At 39.4% G+C, this 24821-nt stretch overlaps 1 protein-coding gene across 5 annotated transcripts; it reads left to right on the forward strand.

The window, feature by feature from the left end:
• The first annotated feature begins 300 nt into the window (after positions 1-300).
• Positions 301-22871, forward strand: ddhd2 (DDHD domain containing 2). Of its 5 annotated transcripts, XM_036594373.1 has the most exons (18): positions 354-574; positions 3931-3977; positions 4215-4389; positions 4903-5096; positions 5342-5431; positions 7496-7610; positions 8366-8455; positions 9475-9616; positions 13970-14178; positions 14352-14419; positions 14571-14714; positions 16936-17022; positions 17219-17347; positions 18143-18298; positions 18403-18508; positions 19733-19879; positions 20146-20290; positions 21210-22871. In XM_036594373.1, the coding sequence occupies exons 3-18, from the start codon at positions 4257-4259 to the stop codon at positions 21280-21282; spliced, it is 2028 nt and encodes a 675-aa protein (XP_036450266.1). In that variant the 5' UTR covers positions 354-574; positions 3931-3977; positions 4215-4256; the 3' UTR covers positions 21283-22871. The 5 variants fall into 5 exon arrangements, with proteins under 5 accessions (XP_036450265.1, XP_036450264.1, XP_036450266.1 ...); XM_036594372.1 differs by lacking the exon at positions 3931-3977 and having other exon boundaries at positions 301-425; XM_036594371.1 differs by lacking the exon at positions 3931-3977 and having other exon boundaries at positions 350-574; positions 4906-5096.
• The last annotated feature ends 1950 nt before the right edge of the window (positions 22872-24821 follow it).

The following is a 24821-nucleotide window of genomic DNA, read 5'->3' on the forward strand; positions in this document are numbered from 1 at the left end:
CAAAGAACCCTTTAATCATGCAAAAGGTTCTTTGAGTGTTCATTGTTCTATATAGAACTATTTTCTTTTCTAAAGAGCCCTTAAAGAAGCATCTTTTTAAGTGTGTATTGTTAGGGAAACCTGATCTAATCCTGTGCCTGCTGTTGATTTCTATCACCATCTTTATCTTATTATCTTTAGTATCTTCATAATGTCCTCCTGACTCACTGATCCACATTGATACGTTCACTGAATGACCTCATGCTCACATGAGCGCTGATATTTCACTGATTCCTCCTCTCAGTCGACCTTTATCCTCTTTCAGAGCAGCTCTGTGTGTATTTATATCCTGCGTGTTTTCCTGCAGTGTGGAAAACACTGTGAGCTGAAACGCGGTTCTCCTCGCTTTTTGACCCTGCTGTGTGCCCGTATGTCCGAGCTGGAGGGTAGGACTCTGTTTTGATGTCACATTGTTAGCTGTGAAACTCGATTTTGTGGTTATAATGTGTAAAACCAGGAGAAATACGTCACTAGTCTTCCATCCTGAGGGCTCGGTTGTGTGTAACCGGCGCTGAGAGGAAAGTTAATGATATCTGTGAGGGGTATACATTATATATATATAGGCGATGTAAATGTACTTATTCTGACCCGTCTTCGTGTTTTGATGACCGATTATCTTTCTGTGGTCATTTTCTGTCGGTTTTTAACATTTTAAAATAGTTGTCTGTGTCCGGATCCTATATAATATATTATATGTTAGTCTTTTGTTGATAGTATTCCTGTTGTTGTCAGCGGTTGATGCTGTTTTCAGTGGACTGACTGTCATTCACTGTCTGAAGTCTCTCCAGTTCCATTTTTGCCATCTGTGTATGTTTGTTTGTTTGTTTACGTCACAGACGGTTCAGTTAGACAGACATTAACCAAAGGTCGGGTTTGTCCAGTAGAAGAAGAGATATATAGGACAGTCTTCACTTTGGATTCAAAGAGGTAGTTTGGACAAAAACCAAATGTACACAGTTAAGCCCCTTACCCAGAATGTCAGTCAGCCAAGAGATATGATATACGCTCCTATCTGAGAGGTTTCTCTAGGATTTTATTCAGTGATGTTTACTCCTGATTGACCACAACTAATAAAACAGCTCGGTTCAAAACAGTGAATATTCTTTAAAAACATGTTTGGTGTATGAAGTTTGGTTCTATAGTTTTAGTACTGGAGCTATGAGGCTAATGTAGTCATGGAAGCCTATAGCCACCAATTAGCATCATGAAAAAACAGGAGTGCTCAATCCTGGTCTTGGAGATCCAACACACCTGGCTCATATAGTCAGATGCACCTGAAGACCTTGATTAGCTGGATCAGGTGTGTTAGATTAGGGTTGGAGCTAAACGCTGCAGCTGGTAGATCTCCAGGACCAGGATTGGGCACCCCTGATCTAAAACATCAGTCATGTCTGCGCTGGATCCACAGTTTTTGAGATGTAGAAGCGGACAGTTGGGTAGAATCGATTTTTATTTTATGTTATCTGGCTAACTGAGATACCCTGCTTTGTGAAAATCAGGTGGATATTTTTTCCCTCTTTAGGCTTCAGAGGTGCTGTGTCATCTATTTTGTAACTCTGGGTTATTATAGTTCACTAAAGCTATCTCTAATGTGAAAAATAGAGCTGCACAACTGTGCTTATAAACTGAAATAAAAATAGAAATGACTATATATAAACAAAATAGAATTACTCAGAATCAACCTTTAGTTTTAGTTTTTGCAGTGAATGAGAGTGTAATAAGTTTTTTCTGTTTTCGGCCGTGTTTAAGGAAAGTTGGAGCCGAGATGAGCTCAGTCTGCTGCTGTGTTCATCCTCATCAAATACCTTCTATCACAGTGTTCATCATAATACCAGCAACTACAATGAAACTGAAATAATAAAAAAAACTAAGACTATTACTTTTTAGACAAATAAAACAAAACTAATACTTTTAATGCACACTAACTGAAAGCAAATGGAAAAAAAAAATAATAAAAAAAAACGAATAAAAATTTCATATGTATAACTCTGTAGCTATAAAGTAACTTTGCTCTAAGTTGTTTTTCTCTATGTGAAATATGAGTGGGATTTTCAGAAATGTTCCAAAGCAGGTCGGTTTTTGTCCTACATAGTTTTTCCTCTGAATATTAGTGGATCCTCTGAATTACGAGATTGTGTATACATTTTCGCTACATGTGAGCTAACACTGCCGCACACAAAATTGACATTATCGCACTGACCTCACAAAAACACCCTAAACAAACCTGCACGCTTTGTCCAGTGTGGTAGTTTATTGTCTTTGGCAGTAGTAGAGTACATTAGGAGTGGCTGGTGTTACTATATAACAATAGTGTTGAAGTTTAGTCATATATCATTTCAGTGCGCAGGGGTATTAGCAGTGTTCATATATCAACTCCTTAATGACCTCATAATTCAGAGAATCAGTGGCATTTAGAGCGAAAAGGTACACAAGACAAAACATACCGGCTTTGGGACATTTTTGTGTTTTGATCCCCAGATCTTTAATCCTAAATCCAGTTTAGACCCAGAGTTTCTAATGTGGGCATGACGGCATACAGAATGACACAACTTCAGAGGTCTACTGGACAGGCTTGACTTTTGCCATAGCTGGCTGACTGACAAATATCATCGCCTCATAATGACATCATGGTCAAGAGTCCATTGTGTAAAAATGAAAATCCCCCTGATGTGATGTGGTCATGTGTATCCATTGCAATGGGGCCACCAGCCCTCATTCTGGAGATGTGTCCTGTTGCAATGAGTTTCAACCCTGATCTCCATCTGATTCAACAGATTCTCAAAATATCTCTGACGGATATTTCTTAAAGCAAGCTCTACTAAGCTGGATCAGGCTTAGGAAAAAAAATCACACAACCCAGTTTTCCCCTTTGAACTAAATGTAGACAATCACCATAGTCATGTTTGGAGTCTGAAGTTTACTTCTTTAGTTTTAACACTGGAGCTATGAGGCTAATGTAGCTAACAGTTAATGGAAGCGCGGTGCTAAATGCATGACTAGATCATCACACATTTGCCTCAAACCCTGGACAAGAAGTAGGGACAAAATTAAGGCTTCAGAATGGCTGCTAGTGTCTTAGCTATGCTAACATACTTTTGTCCATGTTTATAGATAGCAGTGAGTCAGAAACCACATAATCAAGTCTATTAGAGATACTGAACAGCTCCACACACTTTGAGGCATGAGATGACTAGCACTGTATAGGTATAACCTTCTATTACTTGTTAGCTACATTAGCCTCATAGCTCCAGTGCTACAACTAAAGACATCAAAACATGTCTTGGCTGATTGACTATGTTTGAGGTAATAGGGGAAACTGCAAATTAGATATTTTGCTTAGCTATTTCTTTAAGCCAAAAGTAACAGAATTGTGCTTTGTGAAACAGACGCAGTAGGATGGTTGGTGATAGAGAATGATTTGGAGCAGGTCAGCCGGCTGGCAGTCACACAGAGTAAAGGTCATCCAAGACCATGACCTTGGTTGCTTTACCGCCGTGGTGTGCTAAATCTGCCCTGTGAAATCTGCAGTGACCTGAATTTTCATGTATTTGATTATGGAACAAAAGTTAGATCTAACTAGATGTTAGCATTTAAGCACAAAATGTTAGTATTTCTCTAGCATTGTATTTCTGTGTCTGCCTAAAGGCAAAGCATGTAAACGTAGGGAACTATTTTGTATGTGTAAAGCAATTTGGTCACTTCTAACATGATTTTGAATGCTTGTTTGCTTGTTTTGTTTTGTTTTGTTTTTGCCCCATCTGGCACACTCAGCCCCTAACACACATGGGTCAGGCTTTATGGCCTGCACCCTTAAAAAAAGTTTTTTTAAGTTCTTTGTTAAAAACAGTGTCAACTTCAAGAACCATTCAAATGCTTCTTTTCCTGTTTAAGTGGTTTTCTCTGTGAAGATAACTTGTTGTATATGGTTCTTTACAGAGGTAAATATGGAACCCCTTTTATCCTAAGATGTACTTTTGGTTATAGTCATATTATGACGTTATGAAATGTCATAGTAACACTATAAACTGCCTGTCGAAAGTTATTTTTAGTACTTCGGCCAGAAGTAAGAGTACAATTTGAATGATGTTCAGACCAAAGCTTTGTGTAAGTAAGTGTAAATGGGTTTGTACAGGAAAAATGTGGACCGAAAGATTTACAGATGTAATGTGTTGCAGGTTGTGGAGCTCAGGGAGGAGGTGAGGGGTCCTGACTGGATCATGATCGAACCCCCTGAGCCGTATGAACCAGTTCAGCAGCACTGGTTCTACAACCAGAAGACGGATGGCAGGGACTGCTGGCAGCCCTTCAGCAAGGAGGACTCTCAGAGGCTGGAGGACGCCTTCGCTCGCGGTCAGTGGGACTTTTATTAATGATTTACACTTTTACATTCATTACTGTTCTTTTACTATTTTCAGTCACTCAAAGTTTTCAATGTAACCATTTAAAAGCTAATATACAATAATAGAAATATCACTATTGGCACCCCTGGTTAAATTCCTTGTGTTGATTTTCTTAGTGATATTAAGTCAACACATCCTCTACAAAGAACACATTTTAATGCACAATTACTGTTTATTTACTTAATTTAACAAACTGAGGGAGAGCAAAAAATGTGGCCTGTGCAAAAGTTATGGCACCTTTTATATTATGTGTTTTTCCAATATTTTAAACTCAGCAAATAAATATAAATCGTCCACTAAAATCAAAAATTGGCCCATTGGTATTGAAACTCCCCCATACCACTGTACTTTTAACGTTGTTCAGTCATTCAATATATTCAAAACAAGTTTCATGCAATAATTAAAAGAGTGAAAAATGGAAATCATGAGGCTTATGCTGTCAGTGTGTGTATTCTGTGTGTAGCAGGTGAGAGTGAAGGTGAGGTGATCATAGCAACAGAAGGTCGGCGGTATGACGTGTGTATAAAGGAGAGGCGGCGTTATGCTGTTTATTGGGATCAGACATCCTCGGAGGTCCGGCGCTGCTCCTGGTTCCATAAAGGCAGTAAAGAGATGAGCTACACTCCCCACACCGAGGACATCAGTGACCTGCTGGAGGTGAACAGCAGCAGCATCACTGCATCAGCCTCTAACCTGTTTGTAGGGCTGCAAATCTGTGACCTCACAACCTCTGACTTTCATTACAATTCTTTCGGATTCCACCTCATTTCAGTATGATTTGGTTGATTTGACTGTTTTAATACTGACCTACGTTGAAACTACACTGAATACACAAATATAATACAGACATAGAGGGGTGAGATGCAGCTGGGAGTCATATTTGATTCTTCCCCATCCTACAGGATGCCTACATGATCGCTGTGACCCTGGAGGAATGGAAAAGGAATCTGGAGCTGCCCACAGGGGAAACGGTCATCCTCCACAACCCAAAGGTACTCTCACAAAGTGATGGGGAGTCGATTCTTCGACTCTGACGCATCTGGGATTTGGGGTCCTTTCTTGGCTAACAGCTGAAATTTGACGATGTGACAAACGTAACGTCATGATCGGTTCAAATGAATCGTTTTTCCCAAAGTGTGTTATTTACCGTTGAAGCCTGGCTGTTTTGACGGTGTGTGGAATCAGCTGGAAACTTCTTGTGTTTGTGTAACATTTTTTTTTTCCATTTTCTGCCTTGAAGAGCATTGCAGAGCACTAATGTTACCCTGTTAGCTTAATTTAGTCCTCCCATCTATTTCATGCCAGCGCTGATCACCAGCTGCTGTAAACACAAACTGTGGCTGCAAAATGTCTTCAAGATGTCTGCGCTTCACATTAAACATCAACATGTGCACTTCAAGTTTTTCACAAATATTCTTCATATTCATCTGGAGGATGGTTATTTTTAAATGTGGTTAACTGGTAAAAAACAGCATTTTGTTCGGGGTAATTTTCATAAAGCTGACTAAATGAGTGATTTTCTCAAAATTCGTTTGAAATTTTGTATTTCAGACCACATCATTGCTCAGCTTCTGTCTTCCTTCTGCATGGCTGCTCCACAAGCCTCTTTGTGAATTTGGCTGTATTTGTTTCCTTTTAATAATTAAAAATGTATAATTTCTTTTCTTTTTTTACTTTTTATAAGCGTGTTTAGTAATTTAGTCCAGCTTCCATCTGAGGAAATTCCAGTAGATTCGGAATAAATTTGTATTTATGTATGGTAACGTTACCCAGCCAAAGCTTTTTAAACTCATAGTGATCAGTATCACTGTGACCTGTGACCGCTTTTAAAAGTGCCAGTGGGAATACGGGCTCTATGCGGAACCAATTACAGGTCACACTTGATTATGAAGCGTTTGTCTTTTTTGTTATGTTTTTAAGATTTCCCACACTTTTAGAATAACAGTGAAGATCATTAAACTGTGAAATTATGTAGGGAGCAAAAAAGTGTTCAAAAAATCTGTTTTAGATTCTCCAGCAGCCTCCCTGAAGAAAAATGTACATTTACAATGTATATTTTGAAAACAAATCCATATACAGGCCTAATTTCACTGTTTATATTTGTCTTGGAAACAAATTTCAAGCATTTGTTATAGTCTATAAATCAAAATGTCTTTAACACTGCACAACGTTCTTTGGTAAACTGAAGGTTTTTTGTGTAACCTGGCATACTTTTATCTGATCACATGGCCTAGCTTTCAAACACAGTGTGTAGGACCTTAAAATTACTTTTTTTAGCAAAGAAACCAGTTTAGATGAGATACGTTTTATATAAAATAATGAAATATAGTTGTTGCCATAGGGCAACAGCATATAACTGTGATCTGCATTGAATACAATTTGAGTAAATGAATACACTGCCATTGGTCACTGTTATTTTATTTCAACTTGATGTTTTTACCTTGACTAACTATGTGTACTCTGCGTACCCTATATGCATTGCAGCATGTAGTTCCATTGTCACATGCTGTGTGACAAAAAAAGGCAAAAATATTATATTATTACTTTTTAAAAATATTTGTGTTACTAATGCTTAGGGCTAGGCATTACGACAATATATATTGTTAACGTGATAAGTAATGTCACAAAACAATATATTATGCTTTTCTGAGCATATTGTGTGTATCAGCAGTGCTTGTAGACCCTGACCAACTGCATGTTTCATTATAAAGCAAGTAAAAGCCCAGTTTAACTGGATTTAGTGCCAAATGCTGAACAGAAGTCATTGTGTTCATACTTTGTGATAGTATTTTTTAATATAGCACTCCTGGTTCTTTGTTCTCAGTTTCAACTGATCAGATGTCTGAAAAAATAAATATCGTGACACATCATGTCCGTGAAAATTTCTTGAAATATTGTGATATATTTTCTCCACCTCCAATAATGTTCCTTCAATAAGAAGAATCACAAATGTTTGTTCATGTATGTTTCATAATCCAAGATCTGGTCGTTTGTGTATTGGTTTGACTGATGGTTTGACTGATGGTTTGACTGATGGTTTGTGTTTCCTCTCTCAGCTGATGACTCAGCACCCAAACTACTGCAGAGATTTCCCTCCGTCGCCCGGCGAGCGCACACAGGCCAGGACTCTGAAGAGAGGAATAGAGAATATTCCAGTGGAAATCCCTCAGGGTGAGTCCAGACCCCAGAAACGATATCCGATTATCATATTTTAGCATATGTTTGTGATAAAGTAATAGTTCAGCAAAAAATTCAAATTTCAATCCAGGTTACACAGATTCACCCCTAGATACTCCAAATGTAGTTTATCATCTGAGACGTGTTTGGTGTCTGAAATTTGCTTATTTAGTTTTAGCACTGGAGCTATGAGGCCAATGTTGCTAACAAGCGCTGGAAGCGTATAACACTTTTACATAAAACTGATTCTGAATCACTGTGAATCAGATTTGATTCAGATTGAGCTCTGGTAGATAATACTAATCTGTTAAAGCATAACAGACAATCCAGATCACTTCACTCAGCTGAGGCAGGCTTACAGCACTGATCTCTCACAGCTCAGCTGGTAGAAGATCATTGTCTTACAGATCTCCTAAACTCTGGAGCAGCATTCAAGGGAATGCATGATTTCAAACTCGATGTCCAGATAAAAAATGTATTTGTTTAGGTTAGGATATGCCTCAAAGTGGCTCATTTTTTCCTGATTTTCATTTAGACTGTATTGTTTTTTTTTATCCTTTGAATATTGTATTTATATTCCTCTATAAAGCACTTGGAGATTTTGTAAGTAAAGTGAAAAATGCAATATTTTAATTGTTGTTGTTGTTGTTGTTGTTGTTGCTGTAATGCAGAAGGTTAAGCACTCAACACTGTGTTCAGTATCTGTCTTGTTAAATGTGTGATATTAGCTGTGTGTGTGTTTTCTGCAGGAGAGCCGGACTCGGTGGATCATCTGGTGTTTATGGTACACGGGATTGGGCCAGCGTGTGACCTGCGTCTGAGAGGCATCGTCCAGTGTGGTGAGATTAAACTCCCTACCTTCTTCACCTGTGGCCTGTGAGGATGTTTGCTTTAGCTCGACAGTAACATTACACTATATATTTTGAAAGTGAGATTGAGTGCTGATCAGTGCTGACATCACAGCACTGGGAGAAAGTGGGTTTGTCCTTTGGCTTTATTGCCAAGGTAGCACTGTCACTAACATTGGCACAAATATTTGCACGTAGGATATTGATTTTCTTTAAATAAACCTGATTCAGCTTTAATATGTGCAGTTATTGCAAACTGACAAAGAGTGTGTTTACATGCACTAAATAATCTGAAAACTGCAGAAAATCAGATTGTGTCAGTAACTGTTTTAGTGTGTTTACACTTACTAATCTGATCACTGCAGAAAATCAGATGTGTCAATAACTGGCTCACTGTGTTTTCATGCTCTTGGGTAATCAGATACTGGGGAAACTCCGGGTCTACATGAGTCAGGCTGTAATCGGATTTCGGTTTTACAACCGGCCAATAAACTCACAGAATAAGATGTAACGTAATGAAACTCAAACTCAAACTTCATGCTGCAATTACTTTTTATTAGCTATTTAAAAAACTTTTAACCTTAATGTCAGAAAATATGAAGATTAAGAATATTTAAATCCTTCATTTCGTCAAGCAGAGAAACAAAAGTAATCAGAGTGAAGGTTTACATGCACTGAAAAACCCCATTACTGAGCTCAAATCCAGCCTCTTTATCAGATTTGTTAATCAGATTTCTAGACCTTAATCTGCTCTAAGAAATCAGAGCGTGCTGATTACACAACCCACTTAATAATCTGATAACTGGAAAAGAAACAGTTATGATTGTGTTATTGTTGTGCATCTCAAAGAAAACATGATCATTTGGACCAAAAACATTATGAAAAGGTAGCTGTCCCCAAACATTTGATGGTCAGTGTAGCTCCCTTTGTTTAAATGAATGTTTAAATTAATTAATAAAATAATTCTTTTTTTGTTTGTTTTTTTTTGTTTTGTTTTTTTTTCTTTTCAGTGAACGAGTTCCGCAGTGCGTCTCTGACACTCATCAGCAGCCATTTTAGCTCTACTGTGGATCAGGAATCCATCGGCCGCGTGGAATTTCTGCCTGTAAACTGGCACAGAGTGTTACACGGAGAAACCACAGGAGTGGACAGGTCAGATAAACAGACATCACTAATGGGATTAAAAAATCCTACACAGACTCAGTGAGAGAGGAGGAGGTTAAGTCTGCTCTTATAAAATAGAGAGTTCCAGTCCTAAAATCTGATTGGCCGAGCAGCATAAAAACCTGTTGTAGAATCCATGATATACGCTCACCTATGACCGCCTCACAACAACTGAACTCTGTATTACTGCGCCACGGCACAAAAAAAAACTCTTGTGCTGTTAATGGAATAATCTTTGACTCTCATGCTACTCACATGGACCACCGAGTATGTTGATGAAGTAAGAACCCGTTTTTGATCAAACTGAGAGGCTGACAGCTTATGTTCTTAACTAGAACTAGGCTGGTCAGCTAGCTGACAGGCTAAAAGATAGCAAACATCCTAAACACCTCCATCATTAATATCACAAGCTTAAATTAAAGTACTTACGGTATGATTCACTGTAAAGCGGCAGTATAAAAGTCAAAAAATGTCACTTGAATGGCTGACACGCTTTAAATGTTCATGTTTCAGTCAGAAGTCACGTCAAACCCAGGATGAATCCCAAATGGGATTCCTAAATAGTTTGCTAGCTATAAAAGTTTTGAAATTCTAGCCTCTACAGCCAAATAGTGCATCATTTGTCGAGTATTGATGTGTCTGAGTCCCAAATGACTATTTCTTAGTTATATTTTACACCGTTGGGCTCCAATATTTAAATTCCTATGTAGTGCACTATGTAGGGAGCAGGGAGCCTTTTGAGATTCAGCCCCAGTGTGAGAAGAGGGCGCCGCTGTATCGGTAAAAAATAAGACTCACAGTGGTAATTTGGTGACAAAGAAGTACTTATAAAGCGAAGACTTTTGCATTAAACAGTGATATGTTATCATATGTTCATCGTTATACGGCAAAAAGTTTTCAAAAATCATGAAATGACCGCAGTATACAGCGATGGGCGGCCGATTGTTCTCCTCATTCAGCGATCCATGGCTGCTTGACAGCAATACCATGCTCTAAAGGAACTACATTTCTTGTCGGAATACTTGTTTATGTCAACTATTGTTATTAAAAATAACTTATACAATTTCTCAGAAAATAATTTATCATATTTTATGTTGTCCGCCATTTTTAAAAAGCAACAAAAAAGAAAAAAATTGCATTGTGCCTAACAGCACCCGGCCTCTCGTGGCTTCTTGATTTATTATATGCTCACTGTCCACTTTATTGGAAACACCGGCTTAGTAAAGTGGATGAAGTAATTAGAGCACTAATAGGCCTTTTTGTGGAAATGTTCAAAACACATGTAGATGAACTTAGTTGTTCATCAGTCTGTTTGGTGTCTTTAGCTTTGCACTGGAGCTTTGAGGTTAATGTACAGTACTGTGCTAAAGTCAGAGATTTAATTTCCAGACAGAACACCGTTAAGGTACAAGTTATTGATTTTGTTTTTTTTTAAAGAGATATTTTTAAGGAGATTACATAAGATAATCCACTTGCATAAGGAAGATGAAAGTCAAAGGAAAGTAAGTGAAGTTTCTGAAACTGGAGTTCAAAAACTGATTTAAAGCTACAGAGAAAATGGGACCCCTAACAACCACCTGGAAGACCTGGTAGACACTAAAACTGTCCCCATCAGATAAACAGCACTTAAAGCTTTCATCTTTGAGAGAGAGGAGAAAATCAAGCTGCTTCAGATCTGAAAACATCCACAGGTGTTTCTGTCCATCCTTCCACTGTGAGAAGACAACTCAGCGCTATGGGTCTGAAAGGATGTGAAGCTGTCAAGAAGCCTCACTGAGAACAGGAGACAGACACATCAAACAAAGAAGCTGAACAGTGGACTGACCACCCCAGAGTCCAGACCTCAACATCACTGAATGTGTTTGATTACTTCAGAAAATGATGAACCAACATCTAAGACTGAACTTTGGAGGTGTGTCTGCAGATTTCTTTGAGAAACTGAAAGTGAGTCTCCTAAAAAGAGTGGAAGCTGTGTTAAAGGTATAGAATGGACACACTAAATACTGAAAAATGTGGTAATTATGTATATAATGTTTTCTAATTTTGATAATAAATGAATAGTGATCTCTGGCTGGGCAGCACGGTGGCGCAGTGGGTAGCGCTGTCGCCTCACAGCAAAAAGGGCCTGGGTTCGATTCCCGGCCAGGCGACCGGGGTCCTTTCTGTGTGGAGTTTGCATGTTCTCCCCGTGTCTGCGTGGGTTTCCTCCGGGTACTCCAGTTTCCTCCCACGGTCCAAAGACATGCAGTCAGGCCAATTGGAAATGCTGAATTGCCCCTAGGTGTGAATGTGTGTGTGATTGTATATGTCTGTCTGTCTGTCCGCCCTGCAATGGACTGGCGACCTGTCCAAGGTGTATCCTGCCTTCCGCCCAATGACAGCTGGGATAGGCTCCAGCACCCCACCGCGACCCAGAAGGATAAGCGGTTTAGATGATGTATGTATGTATGTATGTATGTATGTATGTATGATCTCTGGCTTGTGCAGGACTGTAGCTAATGAGTAAAGGAAGCTTACACCTCATCAATTAGTGGTTCAGTATCTCTAATTACTTGTAGTGTGCATGTAAACAGAGATTTCCATTGGATATGTTGAGTAGAGTGAGCATATACAGTGGTGTAAAAGTGTTTGCCCCCTTCCTGATTTCTTATTCTTTTGCATGTTTGTCACACTTAAATGTTTCAGATCACCAAACAAATTTAAATATTAGACAAAGATAACACAAGTAAACACAACATGCAGTTAAATTTCCCTAGCCGCACCCAGGCTGATTACTGCCACACCTGTTCTCAATCAAGAAATCACTTAAATAGGACCTGCCTGACAAAGTGAAGTAGACCAAAAGATCCTCAAAAGCTAGACATCATGCTGCGATCCAAAGAAATTCAGGAACAAATGAGAAACAAAGTAATTGAGATATATCTGTCTGGAAAAGGTTATAAAGCCATTTCCAAAGCTTTGGGACTCCAGCGAACCACAGTGAGAGCCATTATCCACAAATGGCAAAAACATGGAACAGTGGTGAACCTTCCCGGGAGTGGCCGGCTGACCAAAATTACCCCAAGAGTACAGCGACGACTCATCCAAGAGGTCACAAAAGACCCCACAACAACATCCAAAGAACTGCAGGCCTCACTTGCCTCAGTTAAGGTCAGTGTTCATGACTCCACCATAAGAAAGAGACTGGGCAAAAATGGCCTGCATGGCAGAGTTCCAAGACGAAAACCACTGCTGAGCAAAAAGAACATAAAGGCTCGTCTCAGTTTTGCTAGAAAACATCTTGACGATCCCCAAGATTTTTGGGAGAATACTCTGTGGACTGACGAGACAAAAGTTGGAAGGTGTATGTCCCATTACATCTGGCATAGAAGTAACAGCATTTCACAAAAGGAACATCATACCAACAGTAAAATATGGTGGTGGTATTGTGATGGTCTGGGGCTGTTTTGCTGCTTCAGGACCTGGAAGACTTGCTGTGGTAAATGGAACCATGAATTCTGCTGTCTACCAAAAAATCCTGAAGGAGAATGTCCGGCCATCTGTCCGTGACCTCAAGCTGAAGTGCACTTGGGTTCTGCAGCAGAACAATGATCCAGAGCACACCAGCAAGTCCACCTCTGAATGGCTTAAGAAAAACAAAATTAAGACTTTGGAGTGGCCTAGTCAAAGTCCTGACCTGAATCCGATTGAGATGCTGTGGCATGACCTTAAAAAGACGGTTCATGCTCGGAAACCCTCCAATGTGGCTGAATTACAACAATTCTGCAAAGATGAGTGGCCAAAATTCCTCCACAGCGCTGTAAAAGACTCATTGCCAGTTATCGCAAACACTTGATTGCAGTTGCTGCTGCTAAGGGTGGCCCAACCAGTTATTGGGTTTAGGGGGCAATCACTTTTTCACACAGGGTCCTGTAGGTTTGGATTTCTTTTTCCCTTAATAATAAAGATCTTCATTTATAAACTGTATTTTGTGTTTACTTGTGTCATCTTTGTCTAATATTTAAATTTGTTTGGTGATCTGAAACATTTAAGTGTGACAAACATGCAAAAGAATAAGAAATCAGGAAGGGGGCAAACACCTCAGTCTTAATCTATAATCCGAATGTATTCAATCAGATTGGCAAAAATCTTTTCATGTAAACACAACCACTGCTAGCTTCATTAGCTTTGAAACTCCAGTGCTATAAGTAAAGAAGCAAACTTGCATTTAAACTTACAAAAGTATATTACATAGCTAAAAACTCTAGTAACAAATTCTGTCCATATTTTTGTCCTCTTTTTAAATAGATAATTAGAGTTTTTGCTGTTTCTTTAAACTGAGCTCTCTCTCATATCAAACAGAGATATTGAGCGGATCACTCTGCCCAGCATCAGCCGCCTAAGACAGTTCTGCAACGACACAGTGTTGGATCTGTTCTTCTACAACAGCGCCACCTACTGCCAGACCATAGTGGACACAGTGGCGTCTGAGATCAACCGCCTGCACAGCATCTTTCTGCTCAGACACCCACACTTCTCAGGAGCCGTGTCTGTGGTTGGACACAGCCTGGGTCAGTAACTTTGGCCTTTACTAACAACTTTATGACGTAAAGGAATCATTTGATGAGACACTCACATGATTTTCTACTTACCCCAAATGCAGTTGATCAGCCAAGACATGTTTGGCGTCCAAGTTTTTTTTCTTTATGAGGAAAATGAATATTAATTTCTCATTCTCTTGTAGGCTCATTAATCCTTTTTGACCTCCTGACCAATCAGAAGACAGGATCAGAAAGCTCGGAGCCAGAGGAGGTTTGTTTGCTTCTACATTCATATCTGAATTCACTAACAATATCTGAGGAAATATTACAGTAAACATGATCCCATCACGACTTTTAATGTTTATGGGCTTTCAACATGTACTATAAACAAAGCTGTAATTCAGATTTTCATTTTTGTTTAGGCAGCAGAGCATAATGAAGACTTCAGCTCTCTCCCTGACTTGGACTGCAATTCCTTCACGAGCCTGGAGGAGGCGCTGAAGAATGCAGGGCTGGAGGAACATCTGAGAGTGCTGCAGAAAGAGCAAGTGGACCTGGAGGCTCTGGTGAGGCTTCAATTCAACTCATATACCAAAACACATGTGATGGGCTAACTACCCATTAGTGGGAGATTCAGTTCATAGCAGTTCATAGATAGCAGCTCCAGTCTACTGAGAGAAAGTATGTGCAAAAGTGAAATGGATTGTTCTTAACCTTTGAGTTAAATTTGGGTCAAAATTAGCAGTTCATAAGGCCTTTAGTAGAGTTGAAGGGGAATTCCACTAATTTTTCAAAATTTCTACGTAATTAAATGGTTGAGGTGTAAACAGAGTCATTCCTCCACCATTTTTCATGGTGGAGGGATACATGCAGGGTGTTGTGAGGCCAAATAGTCCCCAAAGAAAATGTATTTGTCCAGATTTATGACTATTTATCATCATCATCAATAATCCATATAAAACTCAGAAGACACGTGTAGGTTCACTGGTGGTTTGGGATAGTAAAAAAACATGTCTGTGTTTGTGTTGTAGTCATGGCGACCCCTGGTTCCTATCACCACCACTGTAAAGAAATCTGAATCATTTCACACCAAACCACTCTGAATCACTCTGTTTACATCTCAAGGACTGAAAATGGTGGCTTACCCTTTAAGGCAGTGTAGACTTTGTTCTTTTCTTATGTTTTACAAACAAAACCGTGCTCTTAGATTAGATTGTTTTTTCAACAGCGACTATATACACAACCCCAAATTCTTATTTGGAGAATGCAAATAAAAAAAAATGTTGAAAAATAGACTTTTATTACATTGGAGACAGCATAAACGCAAGATATTTCATGTTTTGTCTGCTCAGTTTTAGTTCATTTGTAAATATACATCCATTCCTGCCAATCAGGCCTGCAACACATTCCAAAACGTTTGAGGTGATTTAGGGCTAGTAATGAGGTAAAATAAATTATGAATGTGATTTAAAACAGCCAACAGGTAATCATGATTTGTTACAATAACAACATCCAGGAAAACCTGAGTCCTTTAGGAGCAAAGATGGGCCGAGGATCGCCAATTCGCCAATAAGCACTTGAGAAAATTATTAAAATGTTCAAAAACAATGCTCATCATTAGGAAGGGATTTGAATATTTCAGCCTCTGTGAGGCTCAGCATAATTAAAAAATGTAAGAAATTTGGAGGAATTTGAGTGCATAAAGGGTGCTAGCTTAAGCTGAATAACTGAGCTCTCTGATGGTCCCTCAGATGGCACTGCGTGAAGAATTGTCATTCATCATTAGCGTTTGAACCACACATGCTCAGAATTACTTTGGCAAAACTTTGGCACTACAATACGTATTTACATCCACAAATGCTGGTTAAATTTTTACTGTGCCAAGGAAGCCTTACGCTAACCGTGTCCAGTAGCGCCGTCGACTTCTCTGGGCTCGGAGGCATCTGGGATGGACTATCTTACGGTGGAAATGTGTATTGTTGTCAGACTATTCAGGTCATTTTTGGAAGAAATGGACACTGTGTACTCAGACTGTTACCAGCAACTAGTCAGAAAGCCAGCGTCTGTCATGGTGTGGAGGTGTGTCAGTGCTCTTGGCAAAGATCACTCACACCGCTGCGATGGTGCCATACTAAAACATACATGGAGATTTTTGAGCAACATATCGCTGTTGTCAGAAGAAAACCTTGTATCTCCAATATGGTAACTTTACGGGAAAAGCAATTAACCTGCTTCACTTTTAATGTAAGTGAATGGAACCAGACATTTTTCCAAGTCATTTTGGGCCATTTTTTGCAGTCCATTGTTCATGAAATTTACACACAATGTAAAGAGCAACAGTCATTTTCAAATTGTCTCAAAAAGGGAAAAACGACAAAATGAAGATACACGCTTTTCTTCCGACAGCAGCGATACGCTGCGTTCAGGACAACATTTTTTCCAGGGACCCCCTGCATATTTCAGTCAATACAACACCATATTATGCACACATTACAGATGTGTGATCAGTTTAGAAACACCTACTAAGTAGTTATTAGCCATTTTATCAGAAACGCCACTCTTGTATCTCTACTATGTAGGTGTACAGTTACAGACTGTAGCCCATCTGTTGCTGTAGAGTTAATCAGGCCCCTCTCTCCTGTCCATTAATGGAAAAAGACCACCACAGGACCATTGCTGTCCAGATGCTATTTGGGTGGCAGGTCACTCTCAGCACAGCAGTGATACTGACATGCTTGTGTGTTTTACTGTGCAGACTTTCTCCTAATACGACTTTCTGTTTTCCAGATGCTGTGCTCTGAGAGAGATCTGAAAGAGCTGGGAATCCCCCTGGGCCCCCGCAAGAAGATTCTCAACTATGTGAAGAAATTGAAGGTATCTGAGGCTGTAATTTGAATGTCATGTACTGCAGCTTTAACTCTGTGTGGAGAGGGCAGAGCAGGTCACAGCGAGACTTCCTCTGAGACAGAGCGGCGCTGTGGCTGTTTGACTGGAAGCTAAAGCTGATAGGGCTTTATTGTTTCTGAGGTACTTGTCTCATCCTGACCCTGTTGCTCTCCTGCTGCTCCAGCTCCATGCTCCAGCAGCCCAAACCGGAAAACATTCCCAGAAGTCCTCCAGACTGCACAGTCTGATCCAGGAGAGCCCGCCCACCACCAGCGCCGTGGACTACCAGCACTTTGACGTTGGCATTGGACAGGTGGAGCGAATATTTACTCTTTCTATATTGACTGCTGTGTGTGCTGAATCTTCAAGGACACATTATAAGACAGATGAGGGGCTTTATATAGATAAGTTAAAATAAATGTACATTGAATCACAGTACTCTTTGAAAATGAAATGACCCATATCTTGGAAAGTCACATGTCCTGTCAGCCTGCAGCAGTTTAGTCCCGCCCATTCAGCCTACAGCAGTTTAGCCACACCCATTCGGCCTACAGCAATTTAGCCACACCCATTCGCCCTACAGCAGTTTAGCCACACCCATTCGCCCTACAGCAGTTTAGCCACACCCATTTGCCCTACAGCAGTTTAGCCCCGCTCATTTAGCCTACAGCAGTTTAGCCCCACCCATTTAGCCTACAGCAGGTTAGCCCCACCCATTCGGCCTACAGCAGGTTAGCCCACACCCATTCGGCCTACAGCAGGTTAGCCCCACCCATTCGGCCTACAGCACTTTAGCTCCACCCATTCGGCCTACAGCAGTTTAGCCCCACCCATTCAGCTCATTTACAAAGATCAGTCTTTAACAAAAACAGCCAGTTTAATTCTAAGAGATAAAGAGGGGTTGGAAAAGGGTTGTGTAGAAATTAATCAAAATGTTTTTTTGGTACATAAAAAAACAAAGGAAATATTTCTGCCTTCAGTTCTGTTTACAGAAGGACAGCGTGAAGTTCAGGTTGCTGTTGTGTTCTGTAAACATCCGTGATGCCCTCTGTACTGTAACATAGCATTTTTTATGTGACATTAGCTGATCAGCTGTCTTGTCTTGCAGGTGTCGATCGATTACCCTCAGCTGGCCTTCCACCCTCAGGCCTTCTTTGCCTTCGGGTCACCAATAGGAATGTTCCTGACGGTCAGAGGCCTGAAGAGAATCGACCCAAACTACAGCTTTCCCACCTGCAGGAGCTTCTACAACATCTTCCATCCTGTAAGAGCAACACAAAACACAGCGTCTAAGAATCAGGAGCTGTTCACAAAAACAAAAATCAGTATCAGTGTATTCCTAATAATCTGTCCTGTCCTCGTGTGCAGTTTGACCCGGTGGCATACCGGATCGAGCCCATGATTCTGCCTCCAGACATGGACGTCCCGCCCATGCTGATGCCCCATCACAAGGGGAGGAAGAGGATGCATCTGGGTAATTTCTACCACTGACAAATATCTGTAATAGGAGCATAAAATTGCATCAGTTTGAAGGTTATGATTCAACTGCACCAATTATGGATGTTGCAGCTAATTAATTAATTACAACAATATTCAGTAAAGAATGTGCTCACTTTCTGGCCATGATAAACTTATTAGACTATTAAAAAATTTGTATTATTTTATTCTCTATATTCCACTACCGAGAAAACAAGGCTATTCAGTTCCATTAGTGTAGTCAGCATATTGTAAAAAAATAAATCTGAATTGAAAAATGTAATTCTTAATTCCAAACCAAAATTAAAGGGTCCATAGCTGACATTTTTCTTGTATTTGTCACCTAGTCCACTTCATTTTTTGTAACATTGTGCACCAAAAATGGTCAGAATTCCCTTTTATGTGACCATTTTCCAACCTTATATTTAAATTAAACCATTAAACAGGCTATTTTTGTCACTGTGTCTTGAAGACTGATATATCGTTGTTGTTGGAAGAAAACCTTGTATCTCCAAAATGGTAACTTTACAGGAGAAGGAAAAAACATAATTTTCTTTTAATGTAAGTCAATGGAACCAGACTTTTTTTCCAAGTAATTTTGGGTCATTTATTTTGGTCCATTCATCATGAAATTTACACACAACGTAAAGGGCATTTTCAAATTATGTCAAAAACCGATAAAAATGGAGATACAGGGTTTTCTTCCCACAGCAGTGAAATGTAAATGAACTGAACTGAAAATGAATTAGCTGCACTGTACTGTGCCTTTTTCAAAGGGATGTCTGGGCTGAAACACACCTTTAGAATAACTTTAGAACAAATGGGCGAGGTAAACTGCTGTAAGCTGACCAGAAGGAGTACATGGAAATGATTATTTTTTAATTTAATTTATTTATTTGGCAGGAACAATACAGATAAACATAGTTACATAAAGTGCAGTGCAAGTAATATGATGTAAAGGACATCTAGCTTAATGACATCACAAAAACAAACAAAAAAAACAGCCATTTTGCAGCTTAGTTTGGAGTGTACAGCCTGGGGAGTAAATGGTACACTTTACACATAACAGTGTTTACATGCCACATCAAATTGTTTTACTTTAAAAAAAGTGAGGAAAACCTTCTTTTTCAATGTTATGGGCCCTTTAATAGAATTTTGAGTTGGCCTGGGGTGGTCTGAAGAAGGGTAATAAGGGTCTTTTCCTGTCTGTGTGCTGTAACAGAGCTGAAAGAGGGTCTAACTCGAGTGGGTTCGGACCTGCTGGGCTCGTTAAGGACCGTGTGGCAGAGTTTCTCTCAGCTGCCCACTCCGGCGCTGGCTGAAGGGGGCGCTACAGCTGCAGCATCCCCACTGACTGAGGACATGGAAAGTGAGTCAATACCAAAAGCACTGTAGAACTTTAAGCAATGTTACCATCAACCAAACCAAACACATAGGCTACTGTGGTTGTTACATTTGAGAAAATAAAAATGCCAAAAAAAGTACTTTTTGTAATCTCTAAATGTGATGCTGATAAAGCTGAATGAAAGTAAACTGAACTGTGAATGAATATTTGTGCTAATTCCAATGTGGTCAAGTCTATATCAAAGCTACTGCTGCATGTGCTGCATGAACTCCATCTCTGATGCTCCTCAGCGTCTCCGGTGGAGGATGAGGAGAGGAAGGAGGTGAAGGTGGGGAGGCTAAATGGTGGTCAGCGGATCGATTACGTCCTCCAGGAAAAACCCATCGAGAGCTTTAACGAGTACCTGTTCGCCATCCAGAGTCACCTGTGCTACTGGTGAGAGAGCACACAAACATACCACAGATATCACACAAACATCTGCCAGAAAGTAGTCAAAGACATCCCCCATGGTAAGACCGCTGCGGTGACTGGTGGTCCTCCCTGCCAAGCTGATCCGTCTGGCGTCATAGATGTTGTTCCATTGGCTGAAATAACCCGCACGATTTAAACTATGTTGCTTGCATGAATGTCATGGATGAAATGGAATATAAACTTTAAACCATTACTAAGAACATTTTGCTCACCACAGTGCTCGTAAAGTAAGCTACATAGACAAACATCAAATATACTTCCAAAAATAATCTTTTCTTTTCTTCTTCTTCTTCTTCTTCTTATTATTATTATTATTATTATTATTATTATTCTATTATTTTTCTGCAGTGAACAGGTTTTTTGTAGTATGACGTTAGCATATATTCATAGAAATACTTGATGGAAAACCCTGTTACTGTCCCCTTGTACATATGTTAAGGGGAATTCTGCCAATATTTCAAAATTTCTGTATAATTCAGTGGTTTGGTGTGAAATGGTCCAGATTTCTTTACAGTGGTGCTGATAGGAACCAGGGGTCACCATGACTATAACACAAATATAGACATTTACTATCCAAAACCACCAGTGAACCTACACAAGTTTTATATGGAATGTTAATGATGGGAAAATAGTAATAATCTGAAATAATACGTTTTCTTTGGGGACTTTTTTTGCCTCACAGCACTCTACATGTATCCCTCTACCATGAATGGGTTTCAAGTTCTCAAAACTACAATAAAACAATGTATCAGACATCAGAGCGTTTCACACCAAACCACTCTGAATGACACTATTTACATCTCAGCCATTTAATTATGAAGGAATTTTGGAAATCGATGCAAATTTGTAATTGTGCAAATATGTCATGTTGTTTTTTTTGCAGGGAGTCTGAAGACACGGCTCTGCTGGTTCTGAAGGAGATCTATGGGAACGGTCCACATAAATCATCTCCTTAGCAGTAATGAATTCACCCTAGAGTGTGTATGTGTAATGACAAAAAGACAAAATGGTGTTGCACTGCCAAAACCACTTGTGCTTGCTCGTGCTTCATATTCATGTTTACATGTGTAGCCTCTGACCCCAGCAATACCGAGGTCCCAGTCCAGGACCAGGTGCCCACGACCAGTCGCACAAAATTATTGCATTAACTACCAGCAATACGGATCCAGATTTGAGTACCTCTGTTTTATGCCATGTTCACAGCAAGGCCAGTAATCTGCTCCAGGTTTTCTTCTCAGCCAGCAAGCTACTGGAGGAGATACCTTCTTAAAACGATAGTTCAGCTAATATTATGAACACACGTTCTGACAAAACCGTTTCAAGACTGCTGCTACTGTTTTGAGCTATATGACATACTTTTGTCTTAATTTTAATGATAACTGTGTTATACAGTCTCAAAAACCAGATCAAGTCAGTAACAATTTACTGAGGCATTCGTAAAGCTACAAGACACCAACATTAACCTATATAACATTTATGAAGGCTCATTCTAACTATCCTCACTTTCATAACAATTTCTTAGATGAAATGACCTAAAAAGTGATAAAAACAGCCTTTATGACAGCATAATTCAATCACTCAGATGTAAACAGAGTGATTCAGAGGGGTTTGGTGTGAAATTATTTTATATGGAATGTTGATGATGGGGAAAATAGTGAAAAATCTGAAATAATAAGTTTTCTTTGACTATTTCGCTTCTGCATGTATCCTTCCACCATGACTGGATTTTCAGAACTAATTCTCAAAACTATCATAAAACAGTGTCTCAGACATCAGGCAGTGTATTCATACCCATTTCATGTAATAACTTTCTGTGAGGGAGCCTTTAGAGGTGGAAGTCTGGTTCGTATCACCACCACTGTGAACAACTCTGACTCAGTAAGTTTCTCTAAAACGGAGCATTTCACACCAAACCACTCTGAATGACATCTCAACCATTTAATTATGCATAAATTGTGAACATTTGGTGGAACTGCCCCTTTAAAGACTTAATTGACCTAACAAATGCTGCCCTTCAGCAGGTCTATTCGAGATTCTTAAACAGCGACAGGGTTTGAGGGAAGTGACTTAGGCATGCCATTAGCACCATGCTAATTGGTGTACATAAGCTTCCATTACTTGTTAGCTATATTAGCCTGCTGAAGTGGGGTGGGCTGTAAATTTGATTTTTGGTTGAAGTATCACTTTAAGAGTGACATTAGAGCAGAATCTCAGGCCCAGTTTGGGAAGCCTATGCACTGCACATGTTTGCATTTTTCCTGCTCTGGTAGACCTGACTCAGGTGTGACCTGGCCAGGTGAGTCAGGTGAGTTAGAGAAGGTGGCAGAGTCTGGGGTTCCTCCTGCCAGTGTTCCCAAGAAGACCAGTGTTCTACTATAGACCCCTTACTCTGCGCTACTTTGTGGTCTGAAACTCATTTTTGTGTGAAAACAAATATTTATTGTCTCTTTAACCACTGTTTTCTAACTTTTCCATGAATATAATGAAGGATTCATCACACTGTATAGACATCTGTGATGTTTTATATTAAAATATTTAACCTACACAGTCTGTCCTTTTTTTTTTAAATATCTATTCATTCTCCTTTATTACCTCAATTTTAAAGAATGTCCACATAGACTGAAGTTATATTAAAGAGTCTGTATAGTACATTTTTCTTTCACTTTTCACTGCTTTGAAGTCCACTTAAATAACTGTTGTGTGGTTATACGTACCAAAAACATTAAATTTGTATATGACCATATTCCATCCTCTCTTTATCCCTTAGAATTAAACATATTGTTTTGTTACAGTGCCTTTAAGACTGGTATATATAAATGAGCTCTGTTCTGATTGGCTGTCGATCACTCAAAACCCAGTCCAGGCTGAAACACTCCTTATAACTTCAGTGTAAGTGGATAGGACTAAGTTGCTGTAGGCTGAATAGTTAGATATATGTAAATGTATTGGTTTCTGTGACATCACAAAAACAATTATGAATTAAAAAATCGTCTGTCTGTGCTTTCAACCTCATCGCACAGTATGTTAGTGTGTGTTGCGCTGGTGTGAGTGGATCAGACACAGCAGTGCTGTTGGAGTTTTTAAATACTGTCCACTCACTATCCACTCTTAGACACTCCTACCTTGTTGGTCCACCTTGTAGATGTAAAGTCAGAGACGATGGCTCATCTGCTGCTGCACAGTGTGTGTTGGTCAATCTCTCATCCTTCATCAATGGTCAAAGGACGCTGCCCACAGGATGCTGTTGGCTGGATGTTTTTGGTTCTCAGTCCAGCAGCACTGCTGTGTCTGATCCACTCGCACCAGCGCAACACACACTAACACACCACCACCACCACGTCAGTGTCCCTGCAGTGCTGAAAATGACCCACCAACCAAATAATACTTAATAATAAAACAGTCTGTAACTGTAGAACTATGAAGTGCTCCTATATAGTCAGTGGAGCTGATTAAATGGAAGATGTGTACAGAGTGTAGTGATGTTAAATCCAGTAGATAAATATTAATTGTGTTTAAAAATGTGCAGTACTGTATGTCTGTAGAGGATGTGTAACTTATTTACACACAGAAACAACAAAAATACAAAATATGGAATTTGACCAGGGGTGTACCAACTTTTGTGTACAACTGTATTTGAATCTCAGGAAAAAAACTGAATACAAGAAAAAAGTAGGATATGTGTCCTATATATGACATGATGAATAACTGATAGCACTGGTGATTTTAATGGGTACATCAAGAATAACACGTCCACCCCGTCACACAAAACAGGGAAACATTTTTATGAGATGTTTTTTTTTCAATATTTAGAGAAAAGTTGTGCGATTTCCTGCTAAAAAATGACATTAGAAGGTCTAACTTTGGTAACAGCAAGAATTAAAATATCAGACCTCATCATAATTATCTTTGTCACAAGTTCAGTGTGATTGAGTTGTACATCTCAGTGTTATAAGAAATGTTTACTTATAGGTGGAAAGTCTGTTTTTGAAAAAAAACCTCAAATTTACTTGTGCGTTTGGCACAGAATTTCTTTTTTTGAAGGGAAAATACACTGCACTGTCTAACAATTTAAAGAAAAAAAAATTGTGAAAAACTTAATATTCCTCACGTTGTGCTTTAAATGAAAAATTGCTATACTATATATACTATAATATACACTAAAGTTTCAAAACATACACAGCCTGTTTTGAAATCATAATTTCTGTGATGTCATCCACCTATTCAACTTACAGCAGTTTAGCGCCCACCCATTCATGCTAACGTTACGTTATGTGTTTCAGCCTGGCCTGCTTTCTGAATGAGGCCATAGCCGATTTATGAGGAGCCTGGCCACTTCCTATTTCCCCCATTATATCAAAAACTGGACTGCAAAACACCACAGGGCACCCACGAGCAAGTCCTCAATGAATGGGAGTAAATGAAGCTCAATGGCTAAAAATGAAAAATTAAATAGTCTCTAATCACTCGCCCAGAATGTTTCTTTAATTTTAGAAAG

The sequence above is a fragment of the Colossoma macropomum genome, unplaced genomic scaffold, assembly GCF_904425465.1.
Source record: "Colossoma macropomum unplaced genomic scaffold, Colossoma_macropomum, whole genome shotgun sequence".
Classification (NCBI taxonomy): Eukaryota; Metazoa; Chordata; class Actinopteri; order Characiformes; family Serrasalmidae; genus Colossoma; species Colossoma macropomum.